At 45.3% G+C, this 25,509-nt stretch overlaps 3 protein-coding genes across 3 annotated transcripts in view; 1 reads left to right on the top strand and 2 right to left on the bottom strand.

Moving 5' to 3' along the window:
• The window catches only part of LOC308467539 (excitatory amino acid transporter 5-like), a 38,279-nt gene extending 30,841 nt beyond the window's left edge, over positions 1–7,438 (bottom strand). Inside the window, exons 1-2 of the mRNA XM_080989338.1 lie at positions 4,632–7,438; positions 19–98 (exon numbers count right to left, since the gene is read on the bottom strand). Of these exons, the coding sequence (XP_080845464.1) occupies positions 19–98; positions 4,632–4,808 (257 nt within the window). The 5' untranslated portion in view covers positions 4,809–7,438. The remainder of the gene's footprint in view (positions 1–18; positions 99–4,631) is intronic.
• Positions 1–25,509, bottom strand: part of TNFAIP8L1 (TNF alpha induced protein 8 like 1) — a 166,871-nt gene that overhangs the window by 89,839 nt on the left and 51,523 nt on the right. The gene's annotated exons all lie outside the window — the stretch shown is intronic.
• On the top strand, positions 7,660–15,409 carry POLE4 (DNA polymerase epsilon 4, accessory subunit). Its single transcript, XM_080989307.1, has 4 exons — positions 7,660–8,022; positions 10,745–10,829; positions 13,209–13,250; positions 15,153–15,409. Exons 1-4 carry the CDS (start codon positions 7,789–7,791, stop codon positions 15,164–15,166), a joined length of 375 nt encoding a protein of 124 aa, XP_080845433.1. The 5' UTR covers positions 7,660–7,788; the 3' UTR covers positions 15,167–15,409.

The raw sequence follows: 25,509 nt of genomic DNA, 5'->3' as shown, positions 1-25,509 counted from the left end.
TGGCCTTCTTGCTCTCACCTGGAGGTGATCAGTGGTAATATCAGCATCTTCAACATCCTCATCAGGAGTTCTCCAGGGAATGAGAAATACTGCTTCTCCTGTAAGGGAGGGGGAAAGGCAAAAGCGTTAGGCCACAGAGGAGAACTTGGGAGGAGCAGAGAAACACAGAACTTGCAGCAAAAAGAGAAAGTCATCACACACACAGCTGGAACCTAGGTTGAAAACAATCTCACATTCACGCCATACATTTAAAGTGTGTGGCTTCTCCCAAAGAACTCTGGGAACTGTAGTTAGTTAAGGGGGCTGGGAGCTGAAGCTTTGTGAAGGGTAAACTACAGTTCCTGGGATTCTTTGAGGGAAGCTATGTGCTGGTGTGGATGTGACCAAGTGGCAGCCATCATTCAATGTCAAGGAATTAATGATGTTCTTTTAAAGCACATTTCCCCTCCTATAAATTTACACGTGGGTATGATGATGGTGATGATGATGTCTCTTTTTTTGCCACAGCAACTCAAAGCGACTTAAAATATTTTAAGCATTAAAGACAGCAAAACAAACCAAAAAACCGCACACCTAAAAATCTACATTAAAACATCCCACTCTCACAAAAAGGCCAAAGTTAATTAAAAGCTAAAGGCCTGATGGATGTTTTCAACTGGCAGCTAAGGATATGTAACGATGGTACCAGGCTAGCCTCCCCAAGAGAGCATATAATAATAATAATAATAATAATAATAATAATAAGTATTTATACCTTGCCCACCCGGCCACCACTGAAAAGGCCCATTCTCGTGTTGCCACCCTCCACGCCTCCCGTTGGTGACAAGATTGTGCAGACCTAGCCCTCACATCCAGAATCACGAATGGAGATGTTTCCATAGGGCAAAGGTGGCCAGCTTTCCAAGGGCTGCTTTGTGGTGGTGGGTGCAGTTACCCCACCCTCTCACATAGAGAAGGACAGTAGCTTGGTAGTAGAGCATCTGCTTTGTATGCTGGATACCAGAGTGGTCCATGCTCAAGCTATCTCCCGCTTGGACTACTGCAATGCGCTCTACGTGGGGCTACCTTTGAAGGTGACCCGGAAACTACAATTAATCCAGAATGCGGCAGCTAGACTAGTGACTGGGAGCGGCCGCTGAGACCATATAACACCGGTCCTGAAAGACCTACATTGGCTCACAGTACAAATCGGAGCGCAATTCTGAGTGTTGGTGCTGACTTTTAAAGCGCTAAACAGCCTCGGCTCAGTATACCTGAAGGAGAATCGTCACCCCCATCATTCAGCCCGGACGCTGAGGTCCAGCGCTGAGGGCCTTCTGGCAGTTCCCTCCCTGCGAGAAGTGAAGTTACAGGGAACCGGGCAGAGGGCCTTCTCGGTCGTGGTGCCCTCCCTGTGGAACACCCTCCTATCAGATGTCAAGGAAATAAACTATCTGACTTTTAGAAGACATCTGAAGGCAGCCCTGTTTAGGGAAGTTTTTAATGTTTGATGTTTTATTGTGTTTTTAATATTCTGTTGGAAGCATCCCAGAGTGGCTGGGGAAACCCAGCCAGATGGGTGGGATATAAATAATAAATTCTTATTCTTATTTTTGATATCCCTGGTTCAGATCCCAGCATCTCCTGGTAGGGATGTGAATGCCCTTTACCTGAAACCCTGGAGAGAAACCCTGCAAAGTCAGAATAGACAACCATGTGCCAGATGGACTTATGGTCTGATCCAGTATAAGGCAGCTTCCTGTGTTCCTATGTTATTGCCAGGATTCTTTGGGGGAAGGCGTGTGCTTTAAATGCGTGGTGCGCATGTGGCCAGGGGAAGCAACTATTGGGAAGGCCCCATTCTGAGTGCCAAAAAGGAGAGGAAACAAGAGTTGATCTTTTGCTACCAAGCTTGAAAATGGAGAGGAGTATTTCACGGCCCAAATGTATGCTCACTTTCTGAGGGGGGTGTCCCACAGAGCTCAACAGAACAGTAGGAAGCCTACGTAAAGATTGCAGGCTTATTCTTCGAACGGCTCCCCAGGAGAGTTTATAGAATTAGGAAGAAGGGGTTGACTCGAGCTCTACTCTGCTCAGAGTAGACCTATGAAAACTACTGGACCTGTTTAGTCTTGTTCATCTTTTTCAGTGGGTCCACTGGCTGCAACCCTGGGCAGGTAGGCTTAAGAACGGGCTGAGGAACGTTTGGCCCTCCAGACATTGTTGGACTCTCCTCAGCACCAACAGCCAGCATGGCCTATGGTCAGGGACAGGGTTCTAGTCCAACACCTGGAGGATCACTGGTTTACCACCCCTGGCTTAAGAGGTGAAGGTATCAGTGCCAGACATACATTTTTGGACCCTGAAGCTTGAACTGTTGGGGAGGGGGGCATTGCTACCAGCAACGAGGTCTGGGTAACCACTGTTATCTTCCCCAATGGGGTTGTTCCATGACAGATCACCATATTTTTTATTTAAGCTAAGATTTGGCTTAAAATTGCTGTACTGTGACACTCCACCTTTACAATATTTGTGCTGCTGACGCTCAACACTTTGGGATTGTTGAAACATAAACAAAAAAATAATCAATTTTGAGTCGTGTGACTCAAATTGGGTCTACTAGACCCAAATGTTTAAATCAATGTAGACTGTTACTTCTGGGGCCCCTCTGGGATTAGGGGCCCTGAAGGTTAAACTTCATTAGTTTCATAGCAGATCTGTCCCTGGCACCAATACTTTTCCAGTGTCAATGTATTCAATTCAGCACTGAGTTCAGTGGGAATCGTAGCCACAACAACGGGGAAGGAGAGAAGAGTCTTGCTGCAGTTAAGTAACCAGCTTAGCTCGGCACTTTGAGCTATGACACCAAGCACCCGTAACTGAAATGGCTTCTCTAAACCCTATCAGAGATGGCACAAGAACATGTCGAAAGAGAAGCTGGCCAAGGCGGGTGGGGAAGGAGTAGCAGCTTATTCTCTGGTGATTCCTTCTGAGTTTTCAGGTAGCCACAACCTCTGAAATAAGGAACCCCCGTCCTTGGGGATGAAGGATGAGTTTGATTTGAATCACATTTAAAGGCGGACATAGCTAATTCAAGCTTTCTGAAACAATATGCGATCTGAAAGACAGCTGTCCTGCGAAATTCACACTTCTGAGTTTTCCAGCCAAGTAAGGTACCAACATTTTGGTACAGATTTCTCTTAATAAGCACATTTTGGGAAGCAATTCACTCTAATATAATGCCTTTTTGTATGTTACCTTCACCAAAACATGTATTTTTGTATACATTACTTGATTGGAACACTGCACTGCAAAAGTCAGAGAGGTGTGAGTTTCGAAGGACAGCTGTGTTTCTGTATTAGTTCAAGAAGTGGATAACAGATAGTTTCTCATTAAACTGCAAATAGAATAGAATTGCTCCTCCACCTTTAATCCATGGATCAACATGGCAGCAAAAAGCTTCACCTGCAGAAACTCTGCCTCTCTAGATACCAATCCTTCTGCCAGAAAAGAAGTGAAGAATCCCAAACTCAATCGCCTCACTAAACAAAGCAACAACCAAAACACACACTCTCCATTCTTCCAGGGCCACTCAGATTTGAAACTGGCTGCTTCTGGGGTAACAAAATCCCACTGCTCAGTTCCTTTCTCCAGAAAGAAGCTTCCTGCAGTATCTGCATGGGATGTTAAGCGCGCCCGAGCATATGCACTATACTGGAGTAAACACAGCTGACCCCCACCAAGTTGGGGTTGTTGCAGGAAAAATCTGAGGGCTCCCTTGGACAAAAATAAAACACCAACCAGAGCAAATTGAAGCAAATCAGCAGCCTGTAGGCCTGGTCTTTATTGAAGAAAGACTGTCGCGACAGGGTGCTCCCCTCACTCGCAGGTGAGAGGAAGGACCCAGAAAAATGGTGTGCCAGGTCTTATAAAAACTTTTGAAATTCCCCTCCTCTAGATCAAGCCCACCCCCAGAAACATCATGCATACATTACAGACAGGAGGGGTTGAGGGTGGAGTTGTGGTGGTAACATCATGCATACATTACAGAAAGGAGGGGTTGAGGGAGGAGTTGGTGGTAACCTGAGTGTCTTGTCACCTGGCTGGTTCCTCCCTTCCCCCCTACCCCTCGAGTCACTTCCAGGAGACAAAAGGGAGTTTGCAGTTTCCTGCCCCCTGAGGGAAGATCTGATCATTGTCCTTTGTTTCAGTCCATGCTGAATCCACTCCCATATGCAGGTTCTTTGTGATTTTGATTGTCTTCTGTCTGGGATCATCTGGGCAGGGCTCCTGCAGATGTGCTGAGACAGTGAAGGGATTTTGGCTGACCAGGGTCAAACCCCCCTCCCCTTTTCTTAGTTCTTGTCATATGGAGTAAAATAAAAATGGAACAGTGCAAATCCAATGTATGGTTGATTTTCTATGAATTTATAACAGAAATGTGGCGTATGTAGTGTGTGAGTGTGTGTGTGTATGAAGTTTGTACAAGCAGAATGATTGGGGTGGGGGGGTTCCTGCTACAGGGTCATGCCGGAGTATGCTATTTCCAAGCTAGCTATGGCCTCTGTCGCAGAAATCCAGTCTCTGCCTATTGCATGTCTTGCTTCAGAAAGGCCTCCCCTGTTGCTGTTCCATAAAAACCAGTCACTTACCAAATCAGACAATTCCAGTGTCCTCAGCAGAAACCCCACAAGGCATCCAGTCATCACAGAAAGCATGGAAAGCGTCAAGAGGCCATTTTTGCTCCAGAAGGCCCGGATCCACTTCCGGAGCCCCACAAGGCTGATGGAGAACGGGCAAAAGAGTGCTTTCTTCAACTGCTCCCACATGGTGCCTTAGCTTTCAGAGCTTCACCAGGATCCGTCATGAACCAGAGAGCGCCGCGTCAAGGGCAGGATCCTGGAGCCCATGGGGCATCATTGAGGCACCTTTTGTCCTGGAGGAATCATATCTCCCTGCTGATTAGAACCTGTCCGGAGAGGTAGAAGGAATGCAAGGAAAAGACTCTCTCTTTCGCTCCCTGATAATCTCCACGGAGGATCACACCAGAGCACGGTTGTTATCTGATCCCCTTTTAGCTTAATAGAAAGTGACATGTCCTGTGACGTATTAATCCAAGTCTAGATTTGGAATAAGCAAGAATAGAGCTACGTCTGCTTGCAGAAGAAACAAAGGAGGGCCCTTCCAAGCATCTGTTCCACTGCACATTCACAATGATTTATGCTCAAGGTAGTCACACGACACACAGCCAACCCCACTTTCAGTACTGTTTGTGCGCTTGCAGAAGTTTTGAGGTGGCCACATTGCTTTATTCCTAATGTGCATACATTCCCGTGAAATCCTCTAACTGCACAAATGTTCTTTTTGTCCCGTTTTTGTCGCCCTCTGGACAGGACAGCATTGGAGAAGCATCACAGAACTAATAAAGCAGAATAAATCCACCACTGTTACTGTGTCAAGAGCATGTTGGTAGGATACACACACAATAACACACCAGTGTGGAGGAGCCCAGGGTCATATTGTACTACTTCAAAGGCTCAGATTTACCAAGCAAGCTCTCAGTGTAGACCTCCCTTATGCACTCAGAAGCAGATCTTCTGCACAGTTTCTGGTCTTGCCCACATATTCAAAAAACTGGAAAGGAAACCTTGACTGCAGTTCCAACAAATCACGGGATACCAGTTGTCAGCAAGTCCCCACAACCCACATATGTACTTCATTAAAGTTAAATACTAAAATACTAACTTAAAGCATTATGCCGTGTCTTATCACTGTTCTGTTTAGCTGCCATGCTTACGTTGACTCACCACAGTGCTCTTATGTTTTAAGCCCTTTATTTATTTGGGTTCTATAAGTTCCTATTTAATTCAGCCCGTTATTCAGGATCCATTAATTTTTATGGAAAGGTCCAGAGTTCAGTGGGAGACTTTTGCATGGCCAAGGTCCTTGATTCAATTCCCGGCATCTCCAGGGAGGAACAGTCTTTAAAGTTACTGCCAGTTGGCATAGTTGATATTGAGCTAGATGGACCAGCGATTTGACTTGATACTGGTTACCCTTCTCCCTTCTATCAGCTTCTGCAGCGGTATATTTTTTAAATACCAGTGTAACTCAAATAAGGTCTGGGTAATATGCAGTGGGGTAAGCCGTAACTGTCAGAAAGCCATGCAAAAGGTTCCAGTTTTGAGTCCTGTTACCTTCTAAGATGCCACCGGAAACTCTGGAGAGGCATTGCCATAATGTGAGCTGGACCAGTGAAGCGCCTGACTTGGAATTTGGCAGCTTCCTATGTACTTCTAAATATTAAACATGATCAAGTAAAAGGAGATAATCACTACCTCAATTTGTTCTAAACCGGTATATACACACACACACATATATATATATGCGCACCATGGAATGTTGGGTAAATGGTGGTGATTACAAGAAGTAAGGATTTATGTACTGTTTATTAGCAGCGCCCTAGCTTACAAGGGATGCGGGTGGCGCTGTGGGTTAAACCAAAGAGCCTAGGACTTGCCGATCAGAAGGTTGGCGGTTTGAATCCCTGCAACGGGGTGAGCTCCCGTTGCTTGGTCCCAGCTCCTGCCCACCTAGCAGTTCGAAAGCACGTCAAAGTGCAAGTAGATAAATAGGTACCGCTCCGGCAGGAAGGTAAACGGTGTTTCCGTGCGCTGCTCTGGTTTGCCAGAAGCGGCTTAGTCATGCTGGCCCCATGACCTGTCTGCGGACAAACGCCGGCTTCCTCAGCCAATAAAGTGAGATAAGCGCCGCAACCCCAGAGTCGGCCACAACTGGACCTAATGGTCAGGGGTCCCCTTACCTTACATGGTTTTTTGTAAAGATTACAACAAAATGTTCAGAAAGCCATTTGAATGCTCAAAGTTCTATACTTGTTATTTTTTTAAAATGTAGGGGAGCATCATATATCAAATAATATTTAGTTGGTTATATGTCTTTATACAACACACTTCTTTCCTGGATATTCTGGAAAGGAACTGTTGTCCTCAACAATGTGTATGGTTGGCTATTTTCTTGCTTCTCGTTACATAAATACGGGGCCACCAAAACTCCGTATTTCAAAATAAATATTTTCCCCCTCCCCACCCTTCTTTGGTTACCTATGGGACCACCTATCCTGGTATGCCCCATGGAGGACCTTAAGGTCCATAAATAGCAACACCCTAGAGGTCCTGGGCCCTAAGGAAGTCAGATTAGCCTCAACCAGAGCCAGGGCCTTTTCAACACTGGCTCCGTGAGACCAGGGCCCTACGGGATCTGATCTCTTTCCGCAGGGCCTGTAAGACAGAGTTGTTCCGCCTGGCCTTTGGCTTAGAATCAGTTTGATTCCCCCCCCCCCTTTCTTTTTCCTTTCTCCTCCTGTGAAGAGGCTGCATCCTAATGTTTTAATGTTGCATTTTAATCTTGTTTTTTAAATTGTATTTTAATCAACTTGTTTTATTATTGGTTGTTAGCCACCCTGATCCCAGTCTTGGCTGGGGAGGGCGGGGTATAAATAAATTTATTATTATTATTATTATTATTATTATTATTATTATTATTATCATCATTCCAATGGGTTAACTCAGCAAGGAGCCAGTTCCCCGACAACTGGAATCCGGTCTAGAGGTTTGCCACGTGATAACTTAGCCGCCTCTGAACACGTGATACCAAGTTATCGGCCTCCAGAAGCACGTGGCGCGCGAGAGGGGGCGTGGCGCCCGAGCGCAAAGAGCGGGAAATGGGCGCTTCGATTGACAGGGCGGCCGCGGCGCATGCGCACTGGCGCCACTCCACAGCCCGGCTAAGATGGCGCTGGCTGAGGGAAACGCCGTGGCGGCTTCGGCGCCGGCAGACGAAGAGTCCGAGCCGCCGCCTCCGCCGGCAGCACCGGGGGCGGCGGTAGCTGCTGCCGCTACCACCTCCTCCACCGCGGCCCGGCCGGCCCGACTGCCCCTGGCGCGTGTCAAGGCGCTGGTCAAAGCCGACCCGGACGTCAGCCTGGCCAGCCAGGAGGCCATCTTCATTTTGGCGCGCGCGGCGGTGAGCGACTGACTGAGGGAGGCGGTGGGCGGGGTCTCGTGTTTGCCTCGGCCAATCAGGAGGCCGACTGCGTTGGCGCGCGAGCGCGCGGCGGCGGTCGACTTAGGTCAAGGCGGTGGGCGGGGCGCCGCTTTTAAGCCTCCCGCCAATCAGGAGGCCGGCTTTCTTGTTTGGCGCGCGCTGCGGCGGTTGACGTGAGTTGCCCTCGAGCTAAGGAGGTGGGCGGTCCTGCACGGTTACGCCCTTGCCCAATCAGAAGGCTGTTTTTCGGCTACGCGGGGACGGGTGGTTACGTAGGCCACCCCTGGCCAATCAGAAGCTTACTTTTGCCCTGGGTCGGGTGAAAGGCGGGAGAGAGTTGCAAGGAGGGCGGGTGGTGGGCGGGGCTGCGCCACTTTTGGCTACGGCGATTGGCTGCAAGTTCTAACCACGTGGCGAAGAGGGTGGGATTCTGCAAACATATTTCTGATGCTTGTTGTGTTATTTACCTGGCCAGGTAATTCATTATTCCATGGTCCATATGAATTACAATTGTGGGTGTTCCGATTATAATTATTGCTATTCTTGAATGTTTATCATAATTGTGAATATTGGCGTGTCTAATACAGTAATCGTAATTATTTTTCTAATACTCATAATTAATATTTTAAGTTTTAGCTCCCTAAATTGTTTAGAAATCATCTTATGTTTGTATATTTCCTTGGGATACATGTATTTTTTTTATAAGATATTTATTAAAGTTTCAGAAATAAAAAAAGAAGTTACAATAGTAATAAGAAAAAGAAAAAAAAGAACAAAAAAAGAAAAAGAGTACAAAATACGAAAAAAGTAAAAACAATTAAAAACAAATCAATCTTTCCATATCTTGTCTTTCATTCACTTGTTTCCCTGACCTCCTCACACCTCCCCTTTTTTGTATTCCAGTTCAGTAAGTTAACTCAGCAAATCCTTTCCCTCTTTGCTTTTATCTTAAACCTTTGTCTTAATATGTAATAACTGTATATTCTCATCTCTTAACAGTCCATTTTTACATACTCCTTATAACATTGCTGCTAAAAACCCCTTAACTTCATTCCAACATCATTCTAGCATTCATTAATTTTACAGTATTTCTGTAGATAGTCTTTAAATTTCTTCCAATCTTCTTCCACCGACTCTTCTCCCTGGTCTCGGATTCTGCCAGTCATTTCCGCCAATTTCCTTGGGATACATGTAGAAGGCAAAGCCTAACTTGGGAGACAGGCAGGATTCCTATTTTAAATAAATTCATATATTAATTTAATTTAATCATTTTTATTGTGCTAGCCAGAGGCCATGGCAACAGCCAAAGAAGGAAAAAAACAAACAAACCAGCAGTCGCTGAATGGGCTAGCGGTGAATTGCAAAGGGGACTCTGAGATCTAATTTGCACACTTTATTTGAGAATTACTTTTTATTCTGCGTAATAAGAAATTTTGGTGGATTTGACCATGGCTTTATATTAATAATATGATAACGAATACTCTGCAGTAAATTACTGGTGGTACCACTTAATTATTGATGATTCTACAGTTTTGAGAGAACACTGGTTGTAATATTAATAAAATAGGATGTTTTAGTGTTACAGCAAATACCAGTGTTGCTGAGTGAGATTTTTATTAGTTAAGTAAAGCTATCGCCACCGCTGTGGCTTTTGGGTCTTCTAATAAACCAACATGGCTTTCCATATTAATGCACAGTATCATGCTGCTGTTATACAAATCTATAGCGTAAATGTGCTTGGAATACCAGGTACTTTGGACACAGGTGGCGCTGTGGTCTAAACCACAGCCTCTTGGGCTTGCCGATCAGAAGGTCAGTGGTTTGAATCCCTGCAACGGGGTGAGCTCCCGTTGCTCTGTCCTGGCTCCTGCCAACTTAGCAGTTCGAAAGCACGCCAGGGCGAGCAGATAAATACTGTATTTTTTGCTCGATAACACTCACGTTTTCCCTCCTAAAAAGTAAGGGGAAATGTGTGTGCATCTTATGGAGCGAATGCAGGCTGCGCAGCTATCCCAGAAGCCAGAACAGCAAGAGGGATCGCTGCTTTCGCTGCGCAGCGATCCCTCTTGTTGTTCTGGCTTCTGAGATTCAGAATATTTTTGTTCTTGTTTTCCTCCTCCAAAAACTGGTGCGTTTTATGGTCTGGTGCGTCTTATAGAGCGAAAAATACGGTAGGTAACTTTTTTGTAGGAAGGTAAACAGCGTTTGCATGCACTCTGGCTTCCGTCACGGTGTCCCGTTGCACCAGAAGCGGTTCAGTCCTGCTGGCCACATGACCCAGAAAGCTGTCTGCGAACAAACGCCGGCTCCCTCGGCCTGAAAGCGAGATGAGCGCCGCAATCCCATAGTCACCTTTGACTGAACTTAACTGTCCAACTCAATAAGGATATTGTGAACTTGGAAAAGGCTCAGAAAAGGCAACCAAAATTATTGTTGGGGTGAGACAACTCCCTGATGAGGAATGGTATAACATTTGGGGGCATTTTAGTTCAGAGAAAAAGCAGGGCAGCAGACATATAAGAAAGGTGTATAAAATTGTGTGGAGGAAGTGAACAGAGAGAAAAGTTTCTCTTCCTCTCTCCATAATATCAAAAGTCCTGGGCATCCAAGCTGTGTTTTTGATGATTCAGGACCGACAAAAGTAGATACTTATTTACAGTCCATAAAAACTGTTTTCCCCACTTTGCTTTCATCCCCGCAGGAGTTGTTTGTGGAAACCATTGCAAAAGATGCCTACATCTACGCACAGCAAGGAAAACGGAAAACTCTCCAGAGGAAAGACCTGGGTAAGGAAGTAAAATAACAATAATAATTTTATCATTTATACCCCGCCCATCTTGTCTTCCTAATTCTTAAGAACCAAAATGATGCTGTGTGTATGTGTTGACAAGGTTGTAAACCAGAGGAATGCTTCATGGGTTATTAAAGAACTAAACAAAATGGGGTTGCCATATTTTGAAAAGTGAGCTTTTTCTGTTTTGGAAAAGTTGTTGGGCTTTTTTTCTTTTTTTGCAACATCTCCAAAAAATTGAAGTTTTTAAGCTATGTTTTAGGAAATTCGCCAAAAACAATCAATACTTCCGATATGGGCTGCCATATACCTGGACTTTCCTGGACATTTTAACTGATTTTCAAAAATTTCGCCCAGAAACTATCTTCGACGGGCGAATCCTGGATATGCCCAGGAAATTCCAGACGTATGGCAGCCCTTAAACAAAATTAAAATAGCCGTACAGTGGTGCCTCGCAAGACGAAAAGAATCCGTTCCGCGAGTCTCTTCGTCTTGCGGTTTTTTTCGTCTTGCGAAGCAAGCCCATTAGCGGTTTAGCGGATTAGCGCTATTAGCGGCTTAGCGGGCTTAGCGGATCAGCTGATAAGCGGCTTAGTGGCTTAACGGATCAGCTGATAAGCGGCTTAGTGGCTTAACGGATCAGCTGTTAAGCGGCTTAGCGGATCAGCTGATAAGCGGCTTAGCGGATCAGCTGATAAGCGGCTTAGCGGCTTGGGAAAAAGGGGGGGGGAGGAAAAAACCCCCCGCAGGAACTCGCAAGACATTTTCGTCTTGCGAAGCAAGCCCATAGGAAATTCGTTTTGCGAAGCACCTCCAAAACGGAAAACCCTTTCGTCTAGCGCATTTTCCGTCTTGCGAGGCATTCGTCTTGCGGGGCACCACTGTACATAAAAGAAGCATTAGTGGAAAATAAAGAACGCATTCCTGCCTGCCCAAGGCATATCTGGGCTGTATTGAGTGCTTGTCTTGCTCAGACTAGACCCATTGGAAGTTAGTGTAACATGAGTAAGTTAGGTTCATTAATTTAAATTGGTCTACTCTGAGTAGGCCTGCATTGGATACAATCCTTATCCCGGCCCCCTTGAGCTGCTGTGCAGTTCACAAGAACGGTCGCTGCCGAAGCAGGAGGAGAGCATTGCAGTTTCAGTGAATGGTTGGTTTCAATAGGTGGAGGAGAGGAATTCGCCCAGGACACACTTAATTGTTTTTGCCGTGATGCTAAAGCCCGGATAGTTGTGGAATTATAGAATCATAGAATTGTAGGGTTGGAAAGGGACCTCAAGGATCATCTGTTCCAACCCCCTGCAATGCAGGAATATTCAGCTGTCCCATACTGGAATCGAACCTGCAACCTCTTGGCATCATCAGCACCAAGCTATAACCAACTGAGCGGAGAAAGAAAACAGCACAGGTTGTGGATTAGGAAGGGAGATGGTGGGGTGCTTCTGTAGGCAAAACGGCTGCTCTGCCACCTAGCTATATTTTTTTATATTATATTTTTATTAGTTTTCAAATACAAAAACAAATTTATACATTCCATACATCTTAATTACATCTTACTTCTCTTTTTTGACTTCCCTCAATTTGTCTGCCATTCCTTCCTATTATTACTTTTTACACATGTCTGCCCTTTTAACCCTTTCCCCTCACAGAGCTTCCTTAAAGTTTACAAACATAATTTTATGATCACTCAGTTTTTGCATATATTGGATAAACTTTTCCCAACCTTCTGTCAGTCTTTGATCTCGTCGATTCCGGATCCTTCCTGTCATTCTGTCCAGTTCTGCATAATCCATCATTTTAGTTCTCCATTCTTCTATCGTAGGTAATTCCTCCTGTTTCCATTTCTGGGCCATCAATATTCTTGCTGCTGTCACTGCATATAAAAATAACTTCTTTTCTTTCTTATTTATCTCATTACCTGTAATGCCTAGTAAAAATGCTTCTGGTTTCTTAACAAATGTATATTTCAACATTTTCTTCAATTCATTATAAATCATTTCCCAAAAGCATTTTACCTTCTTACATTCCCACCATCTGCCCCTGAGCTATAGGTCTTCCTCCTAAAGGGGAGAAAGAGGTACAGGGATTAGGCTGGAGGGCAACCCCTCCCCCCACAAGAAACCTCACAGGGACTAGGAACACAAGCTGTGTTATTTGGGCAGAAAGAGTAGCCATATCAGGGATCTGAGGAAGCCACAAGGACATGGAGAAGATCTGAAATTAGCTGCCATAACTTCTCTTGCGGCCAACAAATAGGAGCTCTTTTACAGTTCAGAATACAAATTTCTGTGGTCTGATCCATCCTTGCAGATATCAGTCCTAATTTCCCTTTTATTATTATTTCCTTTTCAAATTGGTGCTGCTGCCGCAGACAACGCCATAGAAGCAATAGACGAGTTTGCGTTTCTGGAAGGTAAGGTTTCGTTTCAAGTTTTCTTTGTAGTGTCACTGCCTTGTCAGAATGGTGAGCTAGCCTTACCTTGTGTCACGGTCCGGTTCACGGGCGATCGAAGTCCCGGCAGGGGACGTCAGGACCGGGGGCAAGATGGCAGGGTGGGAGCAGGAATGGGGGTCCAGAAGCCAGGAGCCAAGAGTCTGAGGGTCAGAGAGCCGGGAGTTACGAAGCTAAGGGTCCGGGGGTCAGGAAGCAAGGAGTCAGGGGTCCGAGGATCAAGAAGCAAGGAGTCACGAAGTCAGGGGTCCAAGAAGCAAGGAGTCACAAAGTCAGGGGTCCGAGGAGCAAGAAGTCAAGGAGCCAAACACAGCAAGGCAGGGAACATGTTGCTGTGGCAAAGAGCCGAAGGGAAATGCTGACCTTATAGCCCTTCCCAGCTCTTGCCACTAGGTGCTGTGAGTTACCAATCGGCCTCACCTGTGCGGCCGCACCTTGCCTCTTCAGAACAAACTGAGGAAGGCCCCAGTCCTGCAAAGTCCTATTGGTCACAGGGCCTGGCTCCTGCACACCTGACACCTAGGCTCTGAATTCCAGGTGCGTGAAAGCCAGGCTCCAGTTCAGACGGAGAGTCACTTTGGGCACATCTACGGCATACATTTAAAGCACACGGCTTCCCCCAAAGAATTCTGGGAACTGTTAATTTGCCATCCGCAGAGCTATAATTCCCGGCGCCCTGAACTAACTACAGTTCCTGCCATTCTTTGGGGGAAGCCATGAACCTCAGAGGTGTATAGTCCATGTGAAGCCAGCAATTTCTGTGTAGGTCAGAATTAAAGTCAAGGCCAATGTGAATGCCATCCAGAAATGGTTGGAGTCCATTCTTCCATCAGTCCTAGAAGCTATCATGACCAGCAGCCAGGGATTATGGGAGTTGGAGTCCAGGAAATATCACACCCTCTCACATACCCTTTTCCCAGTGCCTTAATGGATGTGTGTGTGGGTTAGATCCTTCAGTTGCTCCAACAGTGTGTTGTTTGGGGGTTTGTGGGCATTTGAGATGGTGTCTGAAAACCTTTTGACGGCAACTTGAGATGTAAAGGAGCAATTTGTTTGGTTGGCTTTGCGTTTAAGAGCTAAGGTCTCCAAACAAGAATACAGTATCTGGAAGATAGGCTAGGAATGATGGGAGTTGTAGTTTTGGGCCTTGAAGGTTCATAATAGTTGGAAAAAATAAATTAAACCTTTCACATTCCACGGTGTGTGTGTGTGTTTTGATGTTTTCTTAGTCTTCTTAAGTATATTTTATGCTTTAGCACATTGACTTGTAACAACCTGAATGCTGAGAAGCAGAACAGAAGCCAAGGCACAATTGATAAAAATGGATAAATTTAGATCCCTTTCTAAAGGGATGAACGTGAACTGGAATTAGTTCCTCTTTAAAATGAACTTTCCAAGCTATGTCCAGGCCAAATGTAAATCTGTTAAAATGGTAGCTGCTGCCTTGATTCGAAAACCACCTACAGTGGTGCCTCGCAAGACGAAATTAATCCGTTCCGCGAGTGTCTACGTCTAGCGGTTTTTTCGTCTTGCGAAGCAACCCTATTAGCGGCTTAGCGGATTAGCGCTATTAGTGGTTTAGCGGCTATTAAAGGCTTATCGGCTTAGCGGATTAGCTGCTAAAAGGCTATTAAAGGCTTAGCGGCTTAGAAAAAGGGGTGGGGGAGCGAAAAAAAATCTCAAGACTCGCAAGACATTTTCGTCTTGCAAAGCAAGCCCATAGGGAAATTCGTCCTGCGAAGCAACTCAAAAACGGAAAACCCTTTCGTCCAGCGGGTTTTCCGTCTTGCGAGGCATTCGTCTTGCGGGGCACCACTGTATTTTCATTTCACGGTCTGCCTGCTCCTCTGTTTAATTCTGTAGGTACTCTGGACTGACGCAAGAAAGGGGAATCCCTGGAAGGAGAGATTGGAACAGAAAGTGCCGTGCAAAAGGCACAGAAGGAAACGTTCCCAGGGAGATGAAGGGACTGTTTCTGCCTGCCAGACGGTGGATTTGAAATGGCCCTGGATTTGAAACAGGCTCTGTTGTAAATTGCTTTGTATATACCCCAACCCTTGTGGTTCCTCCCAAGTCTGTATGTCGTTTTGTACTCTAAATACATATATCTTTTTTCCATACCTCTGTTGTGCAGTACAGTGTTGTGTATGTAACCGCTTGGCCACCTAGCCTCTACCTTGCAATTCCTAATACAACACACACATTGGTAAAAAGGTAAAGGGACCCCTGACCATAAGGTCCAGTCATGGCCAACTCTGGGGTTGAGGCGCTCATCTCGCTTTATTGGCCGAGGGAGCCGGCGTACAGCTTCCGGGTCATGTGGCCAGCAGGACTAAGCCGCTTCTGGCGAACCAGAGCAGCGCACGGAAATGCCGTTTACCTTCCCGCCGGAGCGGTACCTATTTATCTACTTGCACTTTGAGGTGCTTTTGAACTGCTAGGTTAGCAGGAGCAGGGACTGAGCAACGGGAGCTCACCCCGTCGCGGGGATTCGAACCGCCGACCTTCTGATTGGCAAGTCCTAAGCTCTGTGGTTTAACCCACAGCGCCACCCGCGTCCCTCACACATTGGTACATTCTCATTAAAACATTGACATCAGAAGTGGCCGTGATTAAAACACGCAGTTTCTTTTTTATATATATATATAATATATTTATTAAGATTTTTTAAAAATATTACAATAAAAATGAAAAAATAATGACAAAAATACAAAATAAAAATAGTTAAAAACACACAGATTTTCCATTACTTATTTTCCTTTGACTTATTTCCTGGACCTCCTCATACCTCCCTTTTTTGTATGCCACTTCAATCTGTTGGTTCAGCAAATCCTTTAAAAGTAATAATATTAAATTTTTACCTATTTATAACCCTTTTTTCATATTCCCTTAAAGCATTACAGCTGGAAACCACTTAATTACTATCCAACATCATTCTAACATTCATTAATTTTACAATATTTCTGTAGATAATCTTTGAATTTCTTCCAATCTTCTTCCACCGACTCTTCTGCCTGGTCTCGGATTCTGCCAGTCATTTCTGCCAGTTCCATATAGTCTATCACCTTCATCTGCCATTCTTCCAGAGTGGGTAAATCTTGTGTCTTCCAATATTTTGCCATGAGTATTCTTGCTGCTGTTGTGGCATACATAAAAAAAGTTCTGTCCTTCTTTGGCACCAATTGGCCGACTATGCCCAGGAGAAAGGCCTCTGGTTTCTTCAAGAAGGTATGTTTAAATACCTTTTTCAGTTCATTATATATCATTTCCCAGAAGGCCTTAATCCTTGGGCACGTCCACCAAAGGTGAAAGAATGTACCTTCAGTTTCTTTACATTTCCAGCATTTATTGTCGGGCAAATGATAGATTTTTGCAAGCTTGACTGGGGTCATGTACCACCTGTATATCATTTTCATAATATTCTCTCTTATAAAACACGCAGTTTCAATAGCCCCGTTAATAACAGTGCCGCAATTAAAACAGGTGACTTGGGGGTCAAAGAAATTGAGGGAATGTGTGTGTGTAAAAAAATTAAGGCTGGCAGGATGCCAATGCAGATGGGAGCCTCTCATATTTCAGCAGGGCATTCATTTTACAGCAATGATGCTACTGGTGAAAAAGCCTGCCTGTGTGCCACTGATAATCATTGAGCCATTGTAAGACAAACCAGGTTGCATTGGGAATGTTGATTCTCAAGAGCCATGCCCTCCTTGTTGTTGTTTAAATCTCTGCTCTCGTTAAGCATTTGTGGAGGCTGGTAATGATCTTTTTCTATCTCTGGACTCCTGGTCTCATTGCTTGGTTCCCTCTCCCTATCGCTGGGTAACTACAAACATACTTCCTTTTCCCCAATTTCTTTTATTTCAAGATTCAAAGTTACATTTTATCACTCAACAGCTGTAACCCTTATTCTACAATTCTAATGACTTCCTGCTCACCCGCCCTTTATAATCACGATTGCATACAATTTTGTCTTAAAATACCCAGTTTCATCTTTAACAGGTCTGCTATTTCCCCCCCCCCTTAAAACTCCCAAGCCCTGCTGTAGACTTCACCTAAGGAGAATTATTTTTTTAATAGACAGGGAAACATTTCCCATCCTCCTTGAAAGAGTCTAGATTTGTGTCTCTTATCAGTTTGGCAGTCTCTGCATATTCCATGATTTTCATCAGCCATTCTTCTTTAGAGGGTAGTCTTTATTCCTTCCACTTCTGCACATAAAGATCTTTGCCGCTGTGGTTACATACATAAATACAGTTGAAGCTCCCTTTGGAATTTTGCTGTCCAGTATCTCCAGCAGGAAGGTCTTGGGAAAAGTCATGTTTATCTTTTTTATTTTTTAACTTCATTATATATCATGTCCCCAAAGCGAAATATGTTTTCTGAGTGTTTTTACCTTTACTTTGCCTTCACAAAAACTTTGGGCTCTTTAGCACTTGCAAAGATAGTGGAGATTATGATGATAATGTTTATATTATGCATTAAAATACAGTGGTACCTCGGGTTAAGTACTTAATTCGTTCCGGAGGTCCGTACTTAACCTGAAACTGTTCTTAACCTGAAGCACAACTTTAGCTAATGGGGCCTCCTGCTGCTGCCGCGCTGCTGGAGCATGATTTCTGTTCTCATCCTGAAGCAAAGTTCTTAACCTGAAGCACTATTTCTGGGTTAGCAGAGTCTGTAACCTGAAGCGTATGTAACCCGAGGTACCACTGTATATGAGCTGCTTTCTTACCAAGGTAACTCAGAGTGACTTGCGATATATAAACACATACATTGAAATACACATTTTTAAAAAATATCCAAAAGACAATCCTATATTTAAAAAGGCAGGATCAAAGCATCTCTCCTATCCACCCAAGGAGGCCACAGATCATTAGAAGCCAACCTGACAGAAAGAATAATTTTTGGCCTGACACCTAAAGCTAAAACAAGCCAGCATTCCACAAGTGGGGAGCCACCAGCGAAAAGGCCCCGTTCTCGTGTTGCCACGCACTGGACCGCCCAAGGAAGGGGCAAATGAAGAAGGGCCTGCAATGACCACTGCAGGGTCCAGGTTGATTCATGTGGAAAGAGGCGGTCCTTGAGGCATTGGGATTCTGAGCCTCATAAAGGTGCTATAGCTCAAAACCAGGAGACAGTGTCTGAACTCGCAATCTGGGGCTTCAGGCTCTCCTAGCCTATCTGTTGATGCTAGTAGCAGAAGCTGGGAGCCTTCGGCATGGAAAGCATGTTCTCTTCCACTGATCTATGCTCCTTAAAATACTTGTTCAGTGGTACCTTGGTTCTCAAACTTAATCCGTTCTGGAAGTCTGTTCCAAAACCAAAGCGTTCCAAAACCAAGGTGCCCTTTCCCATAGATAGTAATGCAAAACGGATTAATCCGTTCCAGACTTTTAAAAACAACCCCTAAAACAGCAATTTAACATGAATTTTACTATCCAACGAGACCACTGATCCATAAAATGAAAGCAATAAAAAATGTACTGCAGTCACACAGTCAATCAGTAGCTCAACTGAATTCCACACAGTCTCAAAAACAAAACAAAAAAGAACTGCAAAAACAAAAACGCAAAAGAAATAGCAAAAACAGAAAACGGAACTCAAAACGGAAGTGTGGCACTCAAATCAGAAGCGAAACACTCAAAACAGAGCACATTTGGCTTCCAAAAAAAGTTCGTAAACCAGAACGCTTAACTTCCGGGTTTACAGTGTTTGGGTTCCAAGTTGTTTGAGTACCAAGGCGTTTGAGAACCAAGGTACCACTGTAAAAGGAAAGTAAGATACTAGTCCTCAAGGGTCTGAATGAAGAGCTGGTTTAAAGAAGGAGTTGCCTTGCCTGGAACCAGATGACTGGTCCATCTAGTGTGGGATTGTCTAAACAGACCAGAGGCAGACTTACTGCAGTTTCAGACTTGGGCAGATCCTATTCCCATCCAACTGCCTCCCCCTTTTTTACTTGGAGCCATTTGGGGATGGAACCTCAGACTTTCTGCATACTGTGTATATCATGGGTGGGCAAACTAAGGCCCGGGGGCCGGATCCGGCCCAATCGCCTTCTAAATCCGGCCCACGCACAGTCTGGGAATCAGCGTGTTTTGACATGAGTAGAATGTGTCCTTTTATTTAAAATGCATCTCTGGGTTATTTGTGGGGCATAGGAATTCGTTCATCCCCCCCCCCCCAATATAGTCTGGCCCCTCATGCTGCTAGCTTCGAGAACACTGTCCCACCATCTCGTCCTATGTCATCCCCTTCTCCTTGTGCCCTCCATCTTTCCCAACATCAGGGTCTTTTCCAGGGAGTCTTCTCTTCTCGTGAGGTGGCCAAAGTCTTGGAGCCTCAGCTTCAGGATCTGTCCTTCCAGTGAGGACTCAGGGCTGATTTCCTTCAGAATGGAGAGGTTTGATCTTCTTGCGGTCCATGGGACTCTCAAGAGTCTCCTCCAGCACCAGAATTCAAAAGCATTGAGACTCCTTAGGGTAGTGATAAAGCGGGATATCAAGGACACTGACAAACTGGAACGTGTCCAGAGGAGGGCAACCAAAATGGTCAAAGGCCTGGAAACGATGCCTTATGAGGAACGGCTAAGGGAGCTGGGCATGTTTAGCCTGGAGAAGAGGAGGTTAAGGGATGATATGATAGCCATGTTCAAATATATAAAAGGATGTCACATAGAGGAGGGAGAAAGGTTGTTTTCTGCTGCTCCAGAGAAGCGGACACGGAGCAATGGATCCAAACTACAAGAAAGAAGATTCCACCTAAACATTAGGAAGAACTTCCTGACAGTAAGAGCTGTTTGACAGTGGAATTTGCTGCCAAGGAGTGTGGTGGAGTCTCCTTCTTTGGAGGTCTTTAAGCAGAAGCTTGACAACCATATGTCAGGAGTGCTCTGATGGTGTTTCCTGCTTGGCAGGGGGTTGGACTCGATGGCCCTTGTGGTCTCTTCCAACTCTATGATTCTATGATTCTATGATACAAACTCTTCTTCTTCTTCTTCTTCTTCTTCTTCTTCTTCTTCTTCTTCTTCTTCTTCTTCTTCTTCTTCTTCTTCTTCTCTCCTCCTCACAGATCCCAGAACCCCTAACAAACTACAATTCCCAGGATCGTTTTTATAAATAATAAATTATTATTATTATTATTATTATTATTATTATTACTAGGTGTGATGGCCTGGGAATCCGATTCAGAGGCTGAACCGGAGGAATCCCAGCCTGCACAGGAGTCCCTGCCTCCGGGGCTGGCTGAACTGGGGCAGGGCCTTGATTCTGAAGCGCCTGCACCTGTGCCGGATCCTCAGGAGCAGACACCAGGTGAATCCACTCTGGCTCCGGAGGTGGTTGAGGACTCAGTGCCTACAGGTGAGTCTCCCCCTGGGTCCAGTAACCCTTCAGCCTCTCCTGAACTGCAGAGGCTCAGTCAAAATAAAAAAATCCTTCCAGTAGCACCTTTAAGACCAACTGAGTTAGTTCTTGGTATGAGCTTTCGTGTGCAAGCACACTTCTTCACTGCTTGCACACGAAAGCTCATACCAAGAACTAACTCAGTTGGTCTTAAAGGTGCTACTGGAAGGATTTTTTTATTTTGACTATGGCAGACCAACACGGCTACCTATCTGCAGAGGCTCAGGGCAGAGAGGCGGAGGGAACTGGGTTCTCCCAGGAGCAGTGCTCGCCTTAAGGCCAGGAGATGCGGGTCTCCTGGGGGCCGGGACCGCCCCTGGCCTCAGAGAAGATAAAGGCCAGTCAGCCCGGTCCCAGGTTGCAGGAGCAACGTTGTTGATGAGCTGTTTCGGCCAACATCCAGTCCTCTTTCCCCAGAGTTCCTGTCCTTGCCCGGCTCCTCGCTGTGGACCCCGCTTCGCCCAAGGAGGACTGTCTGCCGACCCTCAACTCAGGTCCTGGACCTCGCCCCACAGTAACCTCCCCCCTGGACCAGCACACTACGGTTGAAGGAGTTGGATATTTTCAGCCTGGAAAAGAGGAGACTTCTCCTTGTTTTATCTATGGGGAAATGCAGGGGCATATATGCTGAGGTGACATCCTGGGCCCAGCCATCACACCCAAAGCGCAGCTTGCGAGTTGTTTTGATTGTCGAAAACAGCGAAGCAGAGCTCGTAGTGGGAAATGGGCATCAAGAAGGAAGTGAGAAGGGTTTTATGGTTTCAGAGAAAAGGAGAAGTGGGCAACTCGCCTTGTTTCAGGTTGAGCCATGACTTTATATCTGATGAGAGTAAAATGGAGGAGGGGGGCGTTTTTCGATTCCTTTGAAAAGACGCCCCCAACCCTCTTCTTGCGATCGGTGGTGGTCAGACTGAGGGCGTTTCTCTTAGGCAGAGAATGAGGTCCTTTTGTCACTTGAGTTCTGGTCTTACGATACGATAATGTTTATTGTCATTGCCCCATACAGAACAGCAAAATTGAAAAATCTACATCAGACATTCAAAAGCCAACAAGCCAGCTATCCTAGTCTGGTTAGCCCCCTAAAAACTCTGATACTCCATAATTAAATGCAATATATTCCCATAGAGACTACCTTATACTGCATTTAAAACCCAAATCGCATTTGGATAGAAACTGTTTCTTAGGCGGCTAGTCCTAGTCTTTATAACCCTGTACCTTCTTCCAGAAGGCAGAAGCTGAAAGAGATCATTTCCGGGGTGCGCACTGTCCTGCGCTATCTCTGCAGCTTTCTTATGGCACCTGGAAGCGTAGATTTGATCCAAGGTGGGAAGAGTGCACCCAGTTATTCTCTCCGCAGTCTTTACAACCCTGGATAGCAATTGTTTTTCCCCTGACCGTGCAGCTCCCAAACCACCCACACAGACCATAAGTTAATACACTCTCAACAGTACAATGGTAAAATGCCATCAACAGGTCCTTTGAGAGATTATTTTTCCAGAGGATTCTCAGAAAATATAACCTCTGCTGTGCTCTCTTCATCAGGTCTTTGCTGTTTTCTCACCAGGTTAGGTCGTCTCTCAACTCCATTCCCAGAAATTGAAACATTGCTTTTCTGCACAGATTTCGGAGATGTGGGAGGTTCTTCTGAGAGACAAAAGTGCAAGCTCGGCTGTATGGCTGGGGTAGTGGTCCATTTGAACCAGGGTGCCCCTGGTTTGGCATTCTAAACCAAGGTTAGCCAACCTGGTGTCTTGTAGATGTAGCCAGTGTGGTGTAGTGGTTGAGAGTGGTGGACTCGTTTCTTTATGTACGCAACAACAGCAGCAAGAATACTCATCACAAAGTATTGGAAGACACAAGAACTACCCACACTGGAGGAATGGCAGATGAAACTGATGGACTATATGGAACTGGCGGAAATGACTGGTAGAATCCGTGACCAGGGAGAAGAGTCGGTGGAGGAAGATTGGAAGAAATTCAAAGACTATTTGCAGAAACATTGCAAAATTAAAGAATGTTAGAGTGATGTTGGATTGAAAATAAGTGGCTTCTAGCTATACAGGCTTTAAAGTTATATATAGATCAAGATTAAGGATTAGGATTAAAAAGATAAAGGAAATGGAAATTTGGCTTTTAAGAGGTAAAAATTTAATGTTATATTATATTAAGATTAAGGATTGGGATTAAAAAAGAGGAAAAGAAATTGCTGGACAAACAAATTGAGCTGGAATACAAAAGAAGGAGGTATGAGGAGGTCCAGAAAATAAGTAAATTTAAAAAATGGTGATGAAAATATGGGATTGTTTTTAAATGTTTTCTTCTTTGTCCTTTGCTTATTGTTTCTTTTTTCTTTTTGGATTATGTATTGTGTATTTTTGAACTGTGTATTTTTCTTTTCTACTTTTAATTTTTTTTAGTTTGGAAATTCTAATAAATATCATTTTTTTTGAAAAAAAGAGAGTGGTGGACTCGTAATCTGGGGAACCGGGTTCGCATCTCCGCTCCTCCACCTGCAGCTGCTGGGTGACCTTGGGCCAGTCACACTTCTCTGAAGTCTCTCAGCCCCACTCACCTCACAGAGTGTTTGTTGTGGGGGAGGAAGGGAAAGGAGAATGTTAGCCGCTTTGAGACTCCTTAAAGGGAGTAAAAGGCGGGATATCAAATCCAAACTCTTCTTCTTCTTCTTCTTCTTCTTCTTCTTCTTCTTCTTCTTCTTCTTCTTCTATGGCCTCCAGTTTCCATAATCGCTGACCACTGTTCATACTTGTTGCTCGGGGCTGGAGCCCAAAACTGCTGGAGGGCACAACCCTGGTTAACTCTCACCTCCCTGGCAATGACCATGTCTGGCACCGAGGTTGGTTTTTTTATTTACAGTGGTACCTCGGGTTACACACGCTTCAAGTTACATACGCTTCAGGTTACAGACTCCGGTAACCCAGAAATAGTACCCCAGGTTAAGAACTTTGCTTCAGGATGAGAACAGAAATCATGTGGCGGTGGCGCAGCAGCAGCGGGAGGCCCCATTAGCTAAAGTGGTGCTTCAGGTTAAGAACAGTTTCAGGTTAAGAACGGACCTCCAGAACGAATTAGGTTCTTAACCCGAGGTACTACTGTATTAGGAAGGGTTGTAAGCAGAGGGGGCTGAATGTTGGAATATTCAGGGCAGGTAAACAAAACTCCTTTTTCACAAGGTGCGTAGTCAAACTATGGAACTCACAGCCACAGGAAGAAGAAGAAGAAGAAGAGTTTGGATTTGATACCCCGCTTTATCACTACCCAAAGGAGTCTCAAAGCGGCTAACATTCTCCTTTCCCTTCCTCCCCCACAACAAACACTCTGTGAGGTGAGTGGGGCTGAGAGACTTCAAAGAAGTGTGACTGGCCTAAGGTCACCCAGCAGCTGCATGTGGAGGAGTGGGGAATCGAACCCGGTTCACCAGATTACGAGTCTACCGCTCTTAACCACTACACCACACTGGCTCTCAGTAGGCAGTAGGATTTAGGCAAATTCATGGAGAAGAGGCCTTTCAGTGACTACCAGCCATGCTGACTATATTCTATTGCAGATATCAATACTGCATAGTTTGAAACAACGGGATGCATGAAAACTGGCTCCTTTTTTGGAAATAAAACATCAAGGCCCCAAAGTTTGTTCAAAACTTTCCTCAAAAGTATCAAATGGTACATCCAAACAGTTCCATAACACATATGCCAGTCCAAGGCATAGACTCAGCATCTTACAAAATATGAAATATAGCCGTATCTTGGCTCCTGCATGCCTTGGGAGTTGAACGTTTCGGCTCCCAAACGACTGAAAACTGGAAGTTTTCAAACTTTTTTTGCAAGCTGAACGTCCGGCGTGGTTTCGCTATTGTTTCTGGCGCGCCTGCGCAATTGGGAATCAGTCAGAAACCACGCCTTGGTATTCAAACGTTTCGGAAGTTGAGTGGACTTCCGGAACGGATTCCATTCAACTTCTGAAGTACTACTGTAATTCCTACAAACCTGGTCTCTCTCTCTCTCTCTCTCTCCAGCATTCATTTTGCCTGGACCTGTTTTCCTGGAGAGCTTCATTCAAATGCTCACTCTGGCAGAGTTTGGAAACAAAGACTCCAGCTACCAAGCTTCCAAGATTGCGAATTTGTAATTTGCAATACCTCTCATGTGATCTAAAATAAAACACTCATGGGAGGAGGATGTGTCAGAAGCTGACTAGGGAACAGGGCTTAGTGAGCGGGGAGAGTCGGTGGCAGAGAGAAGTTCAGAATCAGAGGCAGAAGCTGAGGCAACGGGGGGGGGGCAAGAGGCAGAGATGGGTCAGGCTGGTGAAGAAGCCAGGGGGTCTCACCCTCCTGCTGTAAGAAGCTCCCCTTCCCTCTGGTCTCCCAGAACCAGGAGAGGCATGAAAAGGGCAGAGAAGTTAGCTTCAAGCAGGCACTGTCTCAGATTGCTTAGGAGAAACTCTGGAGAAACCTTCCGTCTCAGCAACTGCTTCATGGAGGCAATAATTTGCTGAAGATTAGTTGCTGAGCTCATTAGGTCTGACACTCCTATGCAGATCCTGTTGCTGCTTATAAGAAGCTAACTCTTGCCCGGTGTACTGCTGGCTCGCTCCTGTCACCTGGTAAGGGCTGGGAGAGAAGCTTTCCTGAAACCCTGGAGAGCCATCGCTGCCGGTCAATGTTGTGGACATTGTGTGGACAATGTTCTTGAACTCTTCTTGTTGTTGTTTAGTCGTTTAGTCGTGTCCGCCTCTTCGTGACCCCCTGGACCAGAGCACGCCAGGCATTTCTGTCTTCCACTGCATCCCGCAGTTTG

The sequence above is a fragment of the Podarcis pityusensis genome, assembly GCF_964106645.2.
Source record: "Podarcis pityusensis genome assembly, chromosome: 18".
Classification (NCBI taxonomy): Eukaryota; Metazoa; Chordata; class Lepidosauria; order Squamata; family Lacertidae; genus Podarcis; species Podarcis pityusensis.
This window is presented reverse-complemented; position numbering and strand designations above follow the sequence as displayed.